This window comes from Solenopsis invicta, chromosome 1 (assembly GCF_016802725.1).
Source record: "Solenopsis invicta isolate M01_SB chromosome 1, UNIL_Sinv_3.0, whole genome shotgun sequence".
NCBI classification, from domain to species: domain Eukaryota; kingdom Metazoa; phylum Arthropoda; class Insecta; order Hymenoptera; family Formicidae; genus Solenopsis; species Solenopsis invicta.
The window spans coordinates 6,384,143-6,403,139 of NC_052664.1; the positions used below are offsets into that span (position 1 = coordinate 6,384,143).

General features: G+C 33.6%; 1 protein-coding gene and 1 long non-coding RNA gene across 2 annotated transcripts; one reads left to right on the forward strand and one right to left on the reverse strand.

Annotated features, from left to right (window-relative positions):
- The first annotated feature begins 7,890 nt into the window (after window positions 1–7,890).
- On the forward strand, window positions 7,891–10,606 carry LOC105203357 (putative nuclease HARBI1). The gene is made up of 4 exons (XM_039451815.1): window positions 7,891–8,150; window positions 8,901–9,230; window positions 9,361–9,505; window positions 9,943–10,606. Exons 1-4 carry the CDS (start codon window positions 8,136–8,138, stop codon window positions 10,014–10,016), a joined length of 564 nt encoding a protein of 187 aa, XP_039307749.1. The 5' UTR covers window positions 7,891–8,135; the 3' UTR covers window positions 10,017–10,606.
- Window positions 10,607–10,766: 160 nt separating this feature from the next.
- Window positions 10,767–18,996, reverse strand: LOC113004603. The gene is made up of 8 exons (XR_005574608.1): window positions 18,768–18,996; window positions 18,494–18,627; window positions 15,589–15,793; window positions 12,379–12,566; window positions 12,155–12,254; window positions 11,719–11,928; window positions 11,566–11,654; window positions 10,767–10,935 (listed from the first exon to the last, which is right to left on the reverse strand). It is a non-coding gene; the product is annotated as an uncharacterized LOC113004603 (long non-coding RNA).
- Window position 18,997: the final 1 nt, after the last annotated feature.

Below are 18,997 nucleotides of genomic sequence, written 5' to 3' on the forward strand. Positions count from 1 at the left end.
CGAAGTCGAGCCCCAGCCGCCCGAACCGGTATGCCAGAGGTGCGATGGGCCCCTAAAAGAACCCTAAGTTCGCACTCTCGCATCCTAAGCCCCAGACGGATCAGCCGGGCAACTACCCTGCACCTGATTCCGCTTCTGATTCCGCGTACCTCCTCAATAGTAAAGAGGGTAGGCCCTCTGTCCAATCTAGTTAGCGCTGTGAAGGTCCCCCCTTCCCACTGTTCCTTCTCGGCTACCCTCCCCTTCTTAAAGAAGAGGGAGGGGAGACGGCAGCCGCGCCAGCGAGCTATCACTGACGGCGACGTATTTGTCGCCGCCAGGACGCCAGCGATCTCCAAGTTTGGGAGGGAAAGGGCAACAGACTCACTCTCTCCCTACCACTCTCTCCCACTGGGGGGAGAGGAGGAGGACCTACTGATGTTGTCGCAGGTATACTTTCCTCCTTCTCCTCCTCCCCCCTCCCCTCGCCTCCTCACCGGCGGAGCCAGGGGGTTGTTCTCCCGTCTGCTTTCCGTCTCCTCCTTCTGCGTCATGACGCTGACGCAGAAGGAGGCCACCGCATTCCAGCCCTCGGGCCCGTCCAGTATTCTCCTCACTATAGGCGGATCCCAATAGCGCACGGGACCGATAGCCCACCACCACTCACAGTGGCCGATGCCTAGAGTTTTTCCGTTGGCTGGGTTAGATAAGTCAAGATGATTGGTTCTGGGCTATCGCACCGTGCGCTATCAGATCCCGTCCCCTCACTATAGCAGGAAGGGAAAGGTCCACCCCTATCCTGTCAGTGAGGGCACGGCGCTCGTCGGCCCACGCGAGGCACACCTGTAGTGTATGCTGCGCCGTGTCTTTCTCCTCCGGACAGTGGTGGCATTTGGTGGAGGCCTTCCTCCCAGCCTTTTCGTGCAGGTACTCTCTAAAGCAACCATGTCCGGAGAGCACCCCGGAGATGACGACCAGGATGTTGTCGGCGTAGCATACCAAAATCCCCGCAGGGAGGAGATGATCGAATGCTCGATCGTAACTGATGTTCCACAAGAGCGGTCCTAAGACCGACTTCTGTGGCACCCCCCTGCTGACCACACTGCGCATGGTGCATCCGGTCCCGGCACGTGACCATCCAGTCGCCGAGATAGGCCCCGACCAACTCCTCCAGGTAGGGAGGGACCCTTAATCTTCTGAGGCCCTCTCTAATTTTGCCCCAGGGCAGGGTGTTGAAAGCATTGGATATGTCCAAGCTCAGCGCTAACACAACCATGCCCCGGGACACCGCCTTTTCGACCCGGAATCTCAGCCGCCGGATAGCACCAACGGTTGATCTCCCGGGCCAAAACCCAAATTGGTTGGGCGACAAGTCGGGGCCCTCCGACTCCAAGTGATACGTGAAGCGAAACGCCACGACCCTCTCCAGCAATTTGCCCACATCTGCTAGAAGGCAGATGGGGCGATAGGCCGAGGGTTCACCCGCGGGACGACCCGCCTTACGGACGTAAAAATTTTTTTCCTAACTCAACCTATACTTTTAAATATGATATCATTACAAATTTCGACAAAAATAGGAGTAGGTTAAGTTAGAAAAAATACAGGGAGAAAGTGCAGGGGGAGGGGCGGAGCCCCTTCCTCGCCCACGCGTTCTCTGTACCACATTTTTATGTACGTGTATATGTGAGTATATGTTAATACATGTGAGTATATGTATAATTTTTGCTTTTAATTTTCATAAACATCTTATAATTATAACTTTTTAACAAAGAACAAGCGACGGCTAAAACTTGTTGGGCGTTACTCAGGATCATAACTTTGACAACATATATCAAGGTCAAGGTCATCGAGGCTGCTTCGTCTATTCAAAATATTTGCCATTATTTTAATAATTTAAAATTAATAATTAATACGATAATTTTTCTGCTATAATTATTTTATAATTTTATAATTTTTTATTTATTAAATTTTAGGAAAACGACAAAAATTTCAGGTTAGTTTTGAAATTCCAGGAGTTTTCCAGGATACATTAAATTCTAGGACAATTCCGGGATTCATGGACAATCAAGGATCGCTGGACACCGTAAAACAGTAATCGATCCAATAGTCTTTGTTATTAATGGCTCGCTGTAGGCGCTGATTCACATTGACAGCGATAGGTGCTGGCATATTTCAGGTTTGTCACGAATGCTATTCCATACGTTGTTTATGCGCTGGATTAATGCGTCTCGAGTTTTGTGCTGATCAAATTACATATAATTTTTTCAAGGTGGTAAGTCAACGAAATCAGGATGAAATATTTAAAAATTATTTTCATCTTTTTATAATTGAAATTCCCATTAAAAACAAATGTAAAAAATATTTTTATTAATGTCCAAGTGTAATTGATTTTTCAGAATTTTTTCAAAATTTTGTTTAATTTGTTACTAAGAAAATCGTAAAATTGTAAAAAAATCGGTTTTTCCCTTTATCTTGGTCACGTCTCCATTATAGAAATCTAACATTTGGTATGTAAACGTCTTTTCATATAAGTTATCTTAGAAAAAAAGGCTAACTCGAAAAGCCGTGGGGGCATTTTCACCATACTTATTCGGCTAGGCCCTTTGTGGAGAATTATGGGCAAGTAATAGAGATTCGATCAGCACAGAACTTGAGATGCATTAATCCAGCACATAAACAACGTATGGAACAGCATTCGTGACAAACCTGAAATATGCTAGCACCTATTGCTATCAATTTAAATCAGACTACAGCAGGTCATTAATAACAAAGACTATTATATCGATTACTGTTTAGTCATGGTGTCCAGCAATCCTTGAATGTCCATGAATTCTGGAATTGTCCTGAAATTTAATGTATTCTGGAAAATCCCTGAAATTTCAAAACTGGCCTGAAATTTTTGTCATTTTCCTAAAATTTAATGTCTAAAATTATAAAATAGATAATAACAAAAAAATTATCGTATTAATTATTAATTTTAAATTATTAAAATAATATTATTTAATTATAATATTATTTATTACATTAATTTTTAATTTTTAATTATTAATTTTGCTAAAACGGTGAAAAAATTTTTATAGGGGGGGGTTTATAATTTAATTTAAATTCAGATACTCGCTATTCCAAAACTATGATCTTCGCTGAGATTGGATGCGAAACAATAATACAAAAAAATTTAATTCTACTAACCTACATTCTTAACGTGGTTAGTGTCTGAAATACCTTATGATTCTGAGACATCTGGTATTTTTGATGATTCGGAGATATCTAAGACTTTTTTGTGATTGCCTCCAATAAAATAATTATCGTCACAAACACTCCGTTGTTGATTCTCCTTACATTTATTAAGAAATACGGTAATGGCTCGCACCAAGTATTATTACCTGTAAGCGTGAGAAAAACAGCTCACAAAGTATATTTTCTTATTGCTATATAATAGCACTTTTTATTTTTAAAACTACAACTTACCTGATATATCAAATGCTTCGATCCGCTTCCTCCTAATTAAGCTTTGGAATAATATTTCAGAGATTTCACCGATTAAAAGGTTACATCAGCCGGCTGTCAAAACATAATTTACTAACATTACAATACATTCATGATCGCTGACGCAGCATCCAGTTATAATAGTCATGAACGTAAAAACAACTGAAAACAAAACATGGACCCTAGAATCGGACCCCAGTCATACTTGGCACAAACTGTACTGTCTCTAAATGGAGGCTTCCCAAAAAAAGAAAACTAACCGTTCGTATACCGTGCGGTTACATCTACGGCAAAGAACAAAATGGCTTCGTGTCACGTAATTTAAACTGCCAATTATATCATACCCTTCTATTTCGCCTTTCTGACTTCTAGGATTCTAACCATGATTGGAACGTCATGTCTTGTTTTCGCTTCAAACAACTACCTATTTTATTTTAAGTGTACAGTCGGCTGCATTATAGTTGCGACACTTTTTCTTCGATGGTTTTTGGAATGTAGCCTTGCTCATTGAGCGGCGAACGTAATTGGTTGGATCCACAAATAAGAATCAATCACGTTCTCAGCTTTCGTTATAGTTGCGCGTTCAGATACGCATCGAAAAAAAAGTGTTACAACTATAATTCAGGCGACTGTACATTACACGCAATTCAGGCGACTGTACGTTACACGCAACGTGTTCTGTTCCTGGGAAAATTTTTTAAACTGAGAAGTCATAATCTTTCTACATACTCGCAGTTTATTATTAATGTGACGGCCAATAAGCTCTAGTTGTTACTTTAATTAACCCTTAAACACATGTGTGGGTCTGAGAGACCTTATATGAAGTTTGGAACGCTTGCTATGTGAATGAGACAGGAGGTTTGAACCAAGACGTAAGAAGTTTGAAATCTTCTCTTTCGATTGATATGGTTAATCGACTTTTTTGATCAACTAGAATTCGAACGGCACGGCAACAAAGTTTTCTTAGGGTCAATGCAACCTATATAGTGTGTAAGTGAAACTTTTTTAGTGAATATTTTACATAAAAGTGCTAGACAAAATAATTAGGTTAGGTTTGATATTTATATTTGATAAATCGATATTTTGATAATTATATAGAATGAGGTTTCATCAAATGCAAATTTAGATAAAAATATACTTTAAACGCGTTTTGATACACAATGATATAAGAAACGTGCGTCTTGTGAAATAGAATATTAATCAATCATGTAAGTGTTTATAACTTATAAATTTGGAAAATACATGTGTGAGCGGAGAATTCAGTTTTGATCAAGATCCGTATTCTAAATTATTCAATATTTTTTAATTAAACAAAGTTAAATTTAATGACTAATGAAATTAATTTACTTTAAAATTTGCACACATAAAAAACTAATTAAAATTAATTTTGAAAAACAATGTTTCAATTAAATTACAATGTAATTTTGAGTATTAGATTACTACATAATAAAATAGTTGTTACAATATATGGATCATTAAAAATAAATGTAATATATATATTTGTAAATTAAGTTTATGCAATATAACTAAGAAATATTGCTATTTATTTATGAATATTTTTTTTACAATTTTTGTTTATATAATAAAATTTTACAGTAAAAGCAGGTAGAAACCTTTTTCACGATCGCTTGATAGTTGCAATGACAGAGCCTCTAATGGTGAATTTCGGAACGCAAACTAAACTTCCGCGCATTATTCATACATAATCGCGTGAAAAGATTCACGTGAACTCTCTATGAGTGAAAAATGAAAAATGAAAAGTGAAAAGCGAAACGTGAAAAGTGAAAAGTAAAACGTGAAAAGTTCCACGTGAAATTACATGATTGACCCCCTGGTGCGAACTGCACACCTAGCGTGTTTGATTCTGTCCATGGAAAAATTTTCTAAACTGATAAGTCGCTATTTTTTTACATACTTACAGTTCATGATTAACGTAACAAAACGAACCAATAAGCTCTAGTCGTTTCATTAATCATGAACTGTGAGTATGTAGAAAGTGGTGACTTCTCAATTTGGAAAATTTTCCCATGGACAGAATCAAAATCGCTGGGTGCATGATCATGCAAGGTATCAATTGTCTAACTAAAATATGGGGAAAATGTGAAAAGTGAACAGTTTACGTGATTTTGTAATTTTCACCATGGTGAAAATGTGAGTCATCTCATGTGGGTTTATTCGACAAGAAATGTCTTGCCGAATAGTGAGATTGAAAAGAGAAAGGTAGCTGCTATATGCACACATGAGAGAGACAAATATGCTAAACTCGCTACATAAAATATTATACGTATCAATTGAAAATAATGGCAAAAATCATAATCGCTGTGTTATTTGACGAAAAAAATGAAGAGAAAGAACAGATATTAAAAGTTACAAGAAGAAGGTTAAGGGATTGGGAGAGTCCCAGATGCGCACAGACCCAATTGGACACCACCAATTATAGTGGCCGTTGCCTAGAGTATTTCCGTTGGTTGGGTTAGATTAGATTACGTGATTGGTGGTGTCCGATTGGGTCCGTGCGCATCTGGGACCCTCCCGTGGTTATGTCATAACTGTACACCCAAGGACTTTGATTCTGTCCATGGGGAAATTTTTCAAACTGAGAAGTCGCTATCTTTCTACATATTTACAGTTCATGATTAACGTAACGACCAATAAGCTCTAGTCGTTTCATTAATCATAAACTGCAAGTATGTAGAAAGTGGTGACTTCTCAGTTTGAAAAATTTCCCCATGGACAGAATCAAAGTCCTTGGGTGTACTCCGTTAAATAATAAATAAATTGCAGATTATCTAGAGAATGGATTTCTGTTCAAGCCTCAGTACTATATTTTATTATTTCTAACTCTCACTGAGTCACAGTACCGGACGGGATCCGATAGCGCACGATGATATAGTCCACCAACCAATCATCTTGACTTATTTAACCCAACCAACGGAAAAACTCTAGGCATCGGCCGCTGTGAGTGGTGGTGTCCAATCGTGCGGTGTCTAATCGTGCGCACCCCGAAGTGAACCATCTCACCGAACTTAGACAATCGATACCCAGTTCACGTGAAACTTTTCACTTTTCACGTTTTCTATGGAAAATGTTACATGATCGACCCCTAGGAACAGAAAACAAACGATAGCAGAGAGGAACCTAGAAGAACCTGGGGTGCTATTCTAGCCAGTCGTGAACTAAAAGGTTGCAATACATTTTTGTCGATGGTTTTTGAAATGTAAACTTTTCATCAATAAGCGAATTGGTTGGATCCACGTTGGATAACGTAATTGGTTGGATCCACAGGTAAACCAATGACGTTCGCCGTTCGATGAGCAAGTCTACATTCTAAAAACCATCGAAAAAAATGTGTTGCAACCTTTTAGCTCACGATTGTACACCCAAAGACTTTGATTCTGTCCATGGGGAAATCTTCCAAACTGAAAAGTCGCTATCTTTGAACTGCGAGTATGTAGAAAGTGGTGACTTCTTAATTTGGAAAATTTCCCCATGGACAAAATCAAAGTCCTTGGGTGTACACCCATGGAATTTGATTCTGTCCATGGGGAAATTTTTCAAACTGAAAAGTCGCTATCTTTCTACATACTTACAGTTTATGATTACCGTAACAGCCAATAAGCTCTAGTTGTTTCATTAATCATGAACTGCGAGTATGTAGAAAATGGTGACTTCTCAGTTTGGAAAATTTCCCCATGGACAGAATCAAAGTCCTTGGGTGTACATACACGCTTACCGACAACTGTTGGTGTCGTTAATGCCACCTACCGATAAATGCCCTTAAATGCTATTCTGTACCACCGTTAACGATAAAGAATTAACGATACTTGTCGTTCGTGACCGACAACCGTCGTTATCTTTAACGAGGCCCCCAATACGTGACGGTAACGCTTGACCGACAACTTTTTCGTCGATACGTTTGGTAATTTGTTGGTTTACAACCTCAAAGTTTGTTTCGGATTGACAACGCGTCAAGTGAGACATACATTTCTAAAACAAAAGGAATAAGGAAGCAAAAGGAAAAGTAAAATAGTTTTTATAACAGTAAGTATTTTTTAAATGCTTAATTAATTTTAATAAAACAGTTAAAATAAATAGTGTAAATATATTTATAAGTTTATTAAAAGAATGTAAAAAGGATAAGTAATAACTTCGTATTCTTATTCGATCTATGCAAAATGCAATTTAATTTTATAAGAACGGTCAATAATCGAACTCAATCTCAACTACCAAAAATGGTAAAGCTCGTATAAAAGTTTGTATTATTTAAGTCATGTTATAATTAAAAGAGATATGAATAAATATTTATGAGGTTTACCATTGTTGATTAAGTTTCATTATTAATCATTTTTATAAAATTAAAAAAATATAAAATTTTAAAAGATAATTTTTATTTGCGCTGTGTTTGTTTAAAACGAGATAGTTTGTTATAGAGCTACAAAAATGGCAAAAGCAGGCTTTTTAGCATGGGATTTACTCTATTTAGAGCATCGAATGAGACGCTTTGAACGCTGTAATCAGAGGAGAAATTGGCGAGACTTACACGATCCATTTGATCTCCATGACACGGAATTTGTGAAACTGTACAGAGTAAACGCAGATATTGTGATAGGGTTAACCGATGCATTAAGATCAAGATTAGAGCGTGAACGACCGAACTGTCTCAGTCCTGAATGTTAGGTATATATGTACGTATAACTTTCTGTCTTTCCGCATTTATTTTAAGTTATAGCTTTCAAAACTTATAATGATGGGCATTTTTTTTAGCAAGAAACACAAATGACACAATAAATCATTTATACTTTATGTAACATCTGCATTACCCGGGAAAATTCTTTGTATATAATCATATATAATTATGTATAATTATATATAATCATATATAATCGTATATAATTATATTATATGTAATTATATATAATTTATATATAAATATATATAATTATATATTCATTTATATATATGATATATAAATCATGTAACATTTATGTATATAATATAAATATTATATCATATATATTTATATATGGGCATATTTTATATATAAAATATTTTTTCCTGGTTATATATTACGAAAAACATCAATATATACATTACACTATGTCATATTTGCTGGAAAGCACTTTTTATTTAGAACGCTTTTGAGCATATGGTATATGTAAGCTATACATTATATGCTTAAAAATACTAATATTAATATACGTATAAACGTGTTCTGAATATGAGCTGACACTTATAAAAAAGTCGGATATTTTTTAATTTGTGTTACAACCTAGTAATCAACTAACGATAACATGTTATAATCTTTTGACTCAACAATGTAATTATTATAAATATTACATATCGTTATGTTGTAGTGTTAAGTGAAAAATTATAATATTAATATAATGTTGGTGTTAGTTGGCGTTTAAATATTAATTATACATATTTTTTGCAAGGTTCTAACAGCTCTACGGTTTTATGCTGTTGGTTGTTACCAAGGTGCAATTGGAGAACAATGGGACATTGCAATTAGCCAGCCATCCGTTAGCCGCTGTGTACGAAGAGTGACTAATGCTATTAATGACATCTTACTGCGACAATGGTTACGATTTCCTATGACTGATGATGAACGCCAAAGAGCTCGGGAAAAATTTAAAAATGCTCCTCAACCGTTTGAAGGCGCAATTTGGACAATCGATTGCACTTACATCAATATAAAAGGACGCGCGGTACATGAAGAAGCATATGTGAATCGTTGGGGTGATCACGCACTCAATGTCCAAGCTGTACGTATATTTACATAATAATGATATTTATTTATATATTAAAAAAGAGTACTGTAAATTATATAATATTATTAATTATTGCCATTAAACTGTTACATATTAAAATATATATTTTTTATTATGTTATTAGATCTGTGATCCTAATTTAAAAATCTTGAATGTCAATGCGCGATATCCCGGAGCGCGACATGACGCATACATTTGGTCTAATTCTCCCGTAAGACGTGTCATGGAACGGAAATACAATGATGGAGAACGCAATACTTGGTTAATAGGTAAGTTTTTTGAGTTATATCAAAGGTTACTCTGAGTTATTTTTTTGATCTCTTTTTATAAAAACTTAACATACAAAAATTGTTAATACGTATATGTGTCTAATATTGAGTACTTTCCAGCAAGAGACACATATGATGCAGTATAACACAGTATGAATCACTTTATTCTCGTTTAATAGGCAGACAACAAGGATGAAATGATTACACTGTGTCATTTGTGTTTTTTTTTCAATGTAAGATGATTGCAACAAAGAAATAAGAATCTATAGCGTTTTTTATTGGGAAAACTAGTGCGCACTGAGATGCGCACTCGCCGCTGGCGATTGGACGTTTCAATGTTGCAAAGACGGTGCACCAATCGTCAGCGACGAGTGCGCACTCTGTGCGCACTAGTTTTCCCAATAAAAAACGCTATTAATCTTATTCTTTTTGTACAGGTGACGATGGATACACACTCGAGCCATGGCTAATGACTCCTCTGCACGAAATACCAGGCACGCTTAGGTTCTAATACAATGAGGATTTGTACAGCGCCAGATCCTGCATAGAACGCTTATTTAGAGTTTGGAAGGCGATATTTCGATGTCTATCGTCTCAGAGAAGACTAATGTACGAACCAGGCATGGCCGGAAAAATTGTAAATGCTTGTGCTGTGCTGCACAGTATGAGAATTGCACACGGCATACAGGATGAGGACATAGAAATGGAAAATGCAGCGTGTCATAGGCCAAATATTTTACATCATCCTGAAGACAGACAGTTGCAAGGACGGGCTCTTGTTGTACGCATACAAGAGCGTTTTATTGCTCGGCAATACGGAAGACTTTAAATAATGTTACATATTACCATTTGCCTCGGTTAACTCTATCACAATATCTGCGTTAATTCCGTATCATAGAGATCAAATGGATCGTGTAACTCTCGTTAATTTCTTCTCTGATTATGGCGTTCAAAGCGTCTCATTTGATGCTCTAAATAGAGTAAATCCCATAACAAACACAGTGCAAATAAAAATTATATTTTAAAATTTTACATCTTTTTCATTTTAGAGAACGATTAATAGTGAAAGTCAATCTACAAAGGTAAACCTCTTATAAATATTTATTCATGCTTCTTTTTAATGTAACATGACTTAAATAACATAAACTTTCTTAAGAGCTTTATCATCTTAGATTGAATCCGATTATTAATTAAATAGCATTAATAATTGTTTAATGATTCTGAAATAATAAAGGAATGTATTTACATTTACTCTGTCAATATTTTATTTATAATTTTTTGTACATTATTTAACGTTTTTATTAAATTTTCCTCATTTTTTAATCTTTTTTCTTCCAATATTAGTCGTTGTTGTTCCAGGTGTTTGCGTTCTCGTTCGTTTTCCGCTTGCAATAATGCAGCCTCTGTTTCATCGAAGCCTCCGCAAACATCTGTAACAAAAGATGAAAATAGATATACAGTTGATATATACAGGGTGTCAGATAACTACCGCCCCTAGTTTCGTGAATTGATAGATAAAGTAAAACTGAGCAGAAAAGTTCTTTACCATTTTTTAATATTGGCCATAGTTGAAATAAAAATTAATAAAGTCTGTGAATAAGCGCGTATCACCGCGCGCAAGGACCGCCCACTAGTCGCTGAGACATAGGCAGCCGGGGCAGCCTTCTCCCTCCTTGCCGCGCCGCTTGCAGGCCGCAGCTACTGCTACTTTTCCCTCCTCACCGCACTGCGCCGCGCCTACAGCCGCTGCCTACGTCTCGGCGACCGGCGGGCGGTCCTTGCGCGCGGTGACACGTGCTTATTCGCAGACTTTATTAATTTTTATTTCGTTAACTATGGCAAATATTAAAAAAATGGTAAAAGACTTTTCTGCTTAGTTTTATTTGATCTATCAATCCACGAAACCAGGGGCGGAAGTTACCTGACACCCTGTATATATATATTTCAATACCTATGAAAAAAATACCTATAAAACTTTCAAAAATATTAAAAGAAAACAAATTTTTCAATACAATAAACAAATATTGACACACATTGCGATAAAATAATAAATATGTTACCTGTAAAGCTGCAACGTGACCTTCAGCAATATGTGCAAATTTGTCTCGTACTTTATTCAATTGCACGCTGATTCGTTCATTCCTTTTTTCTGTAAAATAATTTAAATGAGTAGTAATTTGTAACAAGAAAAAGAGATTACAAAGTGCACTTACTATTATTTGTTTTTTTCGGTGTATTAGTTGCTTTTCTTTTTCTTGTAATTGGTCTATCCTCTACTCTTTCTTCTCAGGGTCTTGCTTCCGTCGGTCTCTCTGTAGATGTTTCTTCTGGTCTCATCATACTTTGCTCATCGTCCGGAAAACATTGTAATACATCAATAAATAACAAGTCTTCGTTCTATTCCACTTCAATCACATGTGAGTCTATAAATACAAACACATATTCTAATTTGTTATCTTCAGCTTTTTGCGCGAATTATAAAACACATATCATCATTTCTAAATATATATAAATAAGTTATGACATATATTTTATAATTTATTTTACACACACACACACACACACATACACACACACGCACACACGAGCGCACGCGCGCACGCACACTCGCACACGTGTATATTTTTGTATGTATATTTTTATCATTACTATTATTTGTATCCGAGTTTATTATCTCTGCTAGTGATGTTGTTGTTGGAAAAATTTGCAGGACCCTATTATTTCCACTTTCTAGTTGCATTTGATATTCCTTGATAAAAAAAATAAAATATTTAAAATAACAAAAAAAAATAACGTAACGCAGTGAAAAAAATAATCCAAATATTGGCCAAATTAACTTAACACATTGCAAATAAAAAAATATGAACATGTACCTCTTCCTCTGGCATGCTATCTGCGCATTCTTGGCTACCCTCGACGTACTTTAGTCCTATGCAGCCAATAATGCGTTTCTGCAATTCGTCGAGCCCTTCTGCAGTGACTGGAAAATTTCCTGTTCAATTCCTCTCAATTCTTAATTTTGAAGCTTTTTGGACGCATTACTTTTTAAGTCGCGCCAAACCTGATGATTATATATATATATATATATATATATATATATATATATAGGGGAAAGTAGGTAAATTGCACGCACCTAAGGGAAATTTATCGCAGTGAAGTGATTTTTAAAGTTGAAATCGATACGAGTACAGAAATAGAAACTTTAAACATTTTTTTATCATTATGTATTGTCATATTGAACAATTTTTTATTTGGTAATGCTATATTCAGCAAAAAGAAGCAAGTGGTTAAACGAAAAAATTTCTCGGGCCTTGGGTAATTGTACGTGCGGTTGGATAAATGGACGCGGAGGAAAAATGAGGTTATAGCCCATTCTTTTAACTACACTACACTGCACTACACTGTACTAGTGGCACTATAGTTGATCTCACGTGGTCTCACGCCTTTCAAGATGGATGCGTAAAATTGTCGACGGCGAACTTGATTTGATAAAAAAACAATTACTTGATGACTATTTAATTAAATTTAATAAACAATAGCTCAAAGAACGCAGGAAAAAACGTACTTTTGTTAGGTATAACAAAATTAAATGACTAAAGTAAAAATACGGACTTATTGCCTTATTTTCTGAACGCCAAAATCGCAAGAAAAATCATGATTTTACTTTTTCTTATTTTTTCAATTAACTACGTTTTTAAATGATATAACGTATGGTTATATATTTAAAAAATGCCTTCAGCCTACAAATATCGTCGTGATATAATTTCTATTCATCGGGAAGGTGCCAAACCACGAAGCGTACAATTACCCAGTGCGTACAATAACCCTACTTTCCCCTATATATATATATATATATATATATATATATATACAGGGTGATTATTAATGACTGTTACAGCGTTTTACCCTAAGAGGATAACATACCGACAGAACACTGTAATATACTCAGCGCTCGTTAGATGACAGCTGCGCCGAGCAGTGCCGAGTGATTCGTACGTATAGGCCCCTGCTAAAAAATTTTTCTCAGATTACTTTTATATAATTTTTCAAAATGTCTGTATAATTTTATAGTTTTTTCAGACTTTCTTATAAAAATTGGAATACTTTTTATAAATACTTAAAATATCTCTATCCTTTTTCAAAATTTTTAAATGTGTTAACTATCCTAAGAATCCTAAGATTCCTATTATTTTTTGTTGTATAATTTCAGATAAAATATTATAAAATTTAAAATAGTTAAAAGTATTTTATAAAAATTATAGGATGAGAAATCTCAGAACATTTCAGAATTCACACGTATAAAAAATTTAAAGAGAAGATGTATGTACACTTTCCAAGTAATTTTGATTATTTCCGAAAAATGTTCCAATTTGTACAAAGATTACGAGAAAGACTTTTATAAGGGATGTTTTCAAGAAAAATCTAAAAAATTATCATAATTATGGAATCGCTCTGAAAAGTTATGGTATTTTTTTATTTCTTGTTGGAAAAAGATTTAAGAAAATCTAATTATTATCATTTTTATACATCATTTTTATATTATGTACATATATAAAATGTATTTAGTATTTTAAATTACGTTATTACGTACTACGTTTATTTATTAATCAGATTAATAAATAAAAGTAATAATCTAAGTAATAAATGCAAAATATAACGGAATATGCACAGCTTTCCCTGGAGAAACTTTTATCATAATTTTCTATAAAAGTTTTCATAATGTGTCATGCCAACAACTTATAAGTAAATGTGTAAACTTGTGTGAAAATTTTTTCAAATTTTCTCACATTTTTCACTAAAACATAAAATATAAAGCTTCATAATATCACAATAAGATCAGAAAACAATCCCATAAAAAAATATAAAAAAATTTTTAAATTTTCTAATATTTTGACACACTTTTCCAAAAAAGACATAACATAAGAAAACACATAATTTCTCAAAATATCCGTATGTAAAGTTATGTGAAATTCTTCAGATTTTCCAACATTTTCTTAAATCTTTTTCCAACAAGAAATAAAAAATAGCATAACTTTTCAGAGCAATTCCATAAATTTAAGAATTTTTCATATTTTTCTCGAAAACATAATAAAAATTTTCCCTAATAAAAGTTTTTCTCGTAATCGTTGTACGAATTGGAACATTTTTCGGAAATAATCAGAATTACTTGAAAAGTGTACATTTTCTCTTTGAACTTTTTATACATGTGAATTCAGAAATGTTCTGAGATTTCTTATCTTATTCTTAATTTTTGTAAAATACTTTTAACTATTTTAAATTTTATAATATTTTATATGAAATTATACAACACAAAATAATAGAAATCTTAGGATACTTCATAGTTAACACATTTAAAAATTTTGAAAAAAGATATAGACATTCTAAATATTTATAAAAAGTATTCCAATTTTTATGAAAAAGTCTGAAAAAACTATAAAATTATACAGACATTTTGAAAAATTATATAAAAATAATCTGAGGAAAATTTTTTAGCAGGGGCCTATACGTACGTATCACTCGGCACTGCTCGGCGCAGCTGTCATCTAACGAGCGCTGAGTATATTACAGTGTTCTGTCGATATGTTATCCTCTTAGGGTAAAACGCTGTAACAGTCATTAATAATTACCCTGTGTATACACATATATATATATATATATATGCGTGTGTGTGTGTGTGTGTGTGTGTGTGTGTGTGTGTGTGTGTTTAAATTGCGATAAAAAAATATATACATGTATATAAATATATGTATATGAATACTGATATGTATATGTGTGTACATTTTAGCCAAGAATATATTTAATTTTAATTGCTTAGAAAATCTGCGAATACAATTACAGTCGCATGCATCCAAACATATAAGATATTTGACAACAAATTTTTTAAGTAATTAAGGCTAAACATTTTCTTATTCAAAATGTACACATATACACATCAATATTTTTTAAGGTATAAGCAATAAGAGAATTTTATGCAAACTAAATTTCAAGCGATCAAGTAAATAACAAATTAATAAAGTTGATTACTTTTGAAATACTGTATATAAAGTAAATTTATAAAATATATGTTATAATAAAATACTTACGGTTTGCCATTGCTTCACCGTCTTACCAGGACCATTAGATAAGCCATTTAGCATCGCCGCTAATTGGTCCCATTGTTGGGTTTGATGTACTTTATCTTCCTTTGTCAAAAATTTGTTTTTTGTAAATTCCGAATGCAATTCCATATATTTTACTAGCTCCTCATATTGAGTTGCTGTTGTTCTCGTAGAACGATTCTTTTTCGAACTAAAAGACATTTTTATATTTAATTTTGTAAAAAATGAACATTCTAGATAACCCAGCAAACGAGAAATAATTGAAAAATATTTAGGATTATTAAATGGAACAAAATTAAATCCAGTTTTTGGATTTTTTGAATCCGTTTTCTATCCGTAATCCATTTGAATCAATAATTACCGATTGGCTATTTGCTTTCTGTATCTTATTCAATATACATAAAAGTAAAACGTGCGACCTATACATTTGAATCCGTAATTGTGGATTGGTTATTTGTTTTTGATATCATATTCAATATTCAATGCAATGAACGTGAGTCTATTCGTTTGAATCTGTAATTGTGGATTAGCCATTTGCTTTTGGTATCATATTCAATGTACAATGCAATGAATTATATTTAACTACCCTAACAGCACAACCATCTATATGTCAACTGTAAATCGACTTTTCTAAGTCAGGCTTTTGGAGTTGACTGCAAATCGACTTTGCATAAACGTCTGCAGACGTCCTTCAAATATTGACTTTACGACGTTTAGAAAAAGGCATGCGGTCCTGTAGTCCTGTGTGCATCATGTATTGTTGATAAACATAAATATTCATATCAATAGACAAAATAAGTCCATATATGAAGAAACCTTGATCTACATCCCAATGAGCAAACAATATTTTTTAATTGGTTTTTTGATAAAATTTTTTTTATATTTAATTTAATTATTGTATTATATTGATCTATATTTTCTAATTGAATTCTTATTTAAACAAATAACAGAAAAATTATTCCAGATATTTTACATTTGCAAAATTAGTAAAAAAACTATAATTTTATATTTGTTTATATAAATAATATGCTTTAATTATACATATTTCATTTTTTCGATAACGTATATTGACCTGATCTAACAATTATATACACATATCAGTATAAAGTATTCACAGGTCATCATGAGGAATTAGTTAGCAGCGATCACGGAGGTCAAGCAACGTTCACCGGAGTCGCTACTTGGATGGGTGACCGCTTGAAAATTTCCGGAAAAAGTTCCTAAGAAATTGATTTTTTTTTTGTAAAAATTGTTTTTGAAACTATTACAAAAATGTTGTTTTGCTCACGTAGATTCCATTCAAATGATTTACGTAAAAAAAATGCAATCAATTATATTTAATTAGGGATATAGGAAACGGATTCAATGTGTTCAGTTTCTATAAAATTCAATACTTTTTTGCGGATTCAGAAACATGATTCATATGGATTTATCCAATCCAATCATTTCTCGTTTGCTGGGAACATGTAAAACATATTTTACACATATAACATATTTTATATATTACAACATATAAAAATGTTGTAATATATAAAAAGAATAAAAAAAATAAAAAGTAAAACAATTCAAAATCATTACTATATGTTGCATGATATGTTGAAACAAAGTTTTTAATGTATCTGCTACAATTTTTTTGTGGTTTGCCACAACCATATTTGGTAAGTCCTACAAAAGCAAAGTAAAATCTATTATACTGTATCATACAGTATAAAAGATTTTTTTTGCTTTTGCCATCAATTTCTTGAAGTCAATTTTCTTGGTTGTTTTTTCCAAGAATTGATGCAGTTATAATACTGTCTTTGTAATATTAAATATGTTGCTCACCCTTATGGAAAAATGCTATTGCACTCGTAAAAAACTATTGAAAACTATTGATTGTTAATATTTTTCCAATTATATTTTTATTAGTGAAAATTATTGAATGCGAATATTTTTCCAATGCTTTTATAGTTTACAATAGTTTTTCCGCAAATAGAATAGTATTTTTTCATAAAGACAGCGACTCATATGCTTATATTTATCTTAACTTAGCATTTAATTATTTAAATATTTAATTTACATTAATATATTAAAAACATTAGCACACAGTTATATTGACAATGAAAAAATTGTAGGGGAAAGTAGGGTTATTGTACGCACTGGGTAATTGCACGCTTCGTGGTTTGGCACCTTCCCGATGAATAGAAATTATATCACGACGATATTTGTAGGCTGAAGGCATTTTTTAAATATATAACCATACGTTATATCATTTAAAAACGTAGTTAAATGAAAAAATAAGAAAAAGTAAAATCATGATTTTTCTTGCGATTTTGGCGTTCAGAAAATAAGGCAATAAGTCCGTATTTTTACTTTAGTCATTTAATTTTGTTATACCTAACAAAAGTACGTTTTTTCCTGCGTTCTTTGAGCTATTGTTTATTAAATTTAATTAAATAGTCATCAAGTAATTGTTTTTTTATCAAATCAAGTTCGCCGTCGACAATTTTACGCATCCATCTTGAAAGGCGTGAGACCACGTGAGATCAACTATAGTGCCACTAGTACAGTGTAGTGCAGTGTAGTGTAGTTAAAAGAATGGGCTATAACCTCATTTTTCCTCCGCGTCCATTTATCCAACCGCACGTACAATTACCCAAGGCCCGAGAAATTTTTTCGTTTAACCACTTACTTCTTTTTGCTGAATATAGCATTACCAAATAAAAAATTGTTCAATATGACAATACATAATGATAAAAAAATGTTTAAAGTTTCTATTTCTGTACTCGTATCGATTTCAACCTCAAAAATCACTTCACTGCGATAAATTTCCCTTAGGTGCGTGCAATTTACCTACTTTCCCCTAATTATGCTATATATTTTTTTCTTTTTTATTATATTTTTTACTTACGTTATTATACTTGCGTTTCTTGTGATTCCATTTTAATTTAATAATTGTATAATTAATTATTAAATTTTGTGCCTATATAACACGTGACAGTATGCACATAGTCATAAATTATAAATAACGATAGATTACCAAACCTAAAATGCATTTCTTTTAAAACTGTAATATTATTGGCTAAAATAAATTTTTTTTAACTTTTAACCTGTCTATACATTATCGACAAAACCGTAACGATTACTATCGCTTGCAACGATAAGTGTCGGTAGGAGCAACTTACAGAATAGCCTTGATCGGTCACCGTCGGTCGTGCAAGCGACAAACGTCGTTACCGTACCGAACCGACAGTTATCGAAAGCGAAGTACAGAATAGCACCCAGAGTAGCCACGCCGGCCTTTTTCTTATAACGCTAAAATTCCCGGCGCACTAACGACGCACATCCATTTAGGCCGGAATATGAATTAAAATTACATCCATTTTGCGACACTGTCGATAAAAATGGTTTAAGT

Bases quoted from the DNA above. Each gene is read 5' to 3' on its own strand.
- LOC105203357 (XM_039451815.1), top strand. The intron at 9,231-9,360 runs GTACGTATATTT...TTATGTTATTAG, and splicing joins ACGCACTCAATGTCCAAGCT to ATCTGTGATCCTAATTTAAA. The intron at 9,506-9,942 runs GTAAGTTTTTTG...CTTTTTGTACAG, and splicing joins ACGCAATACTTGGTTAATAG to GTGACGATGGATACACACTC.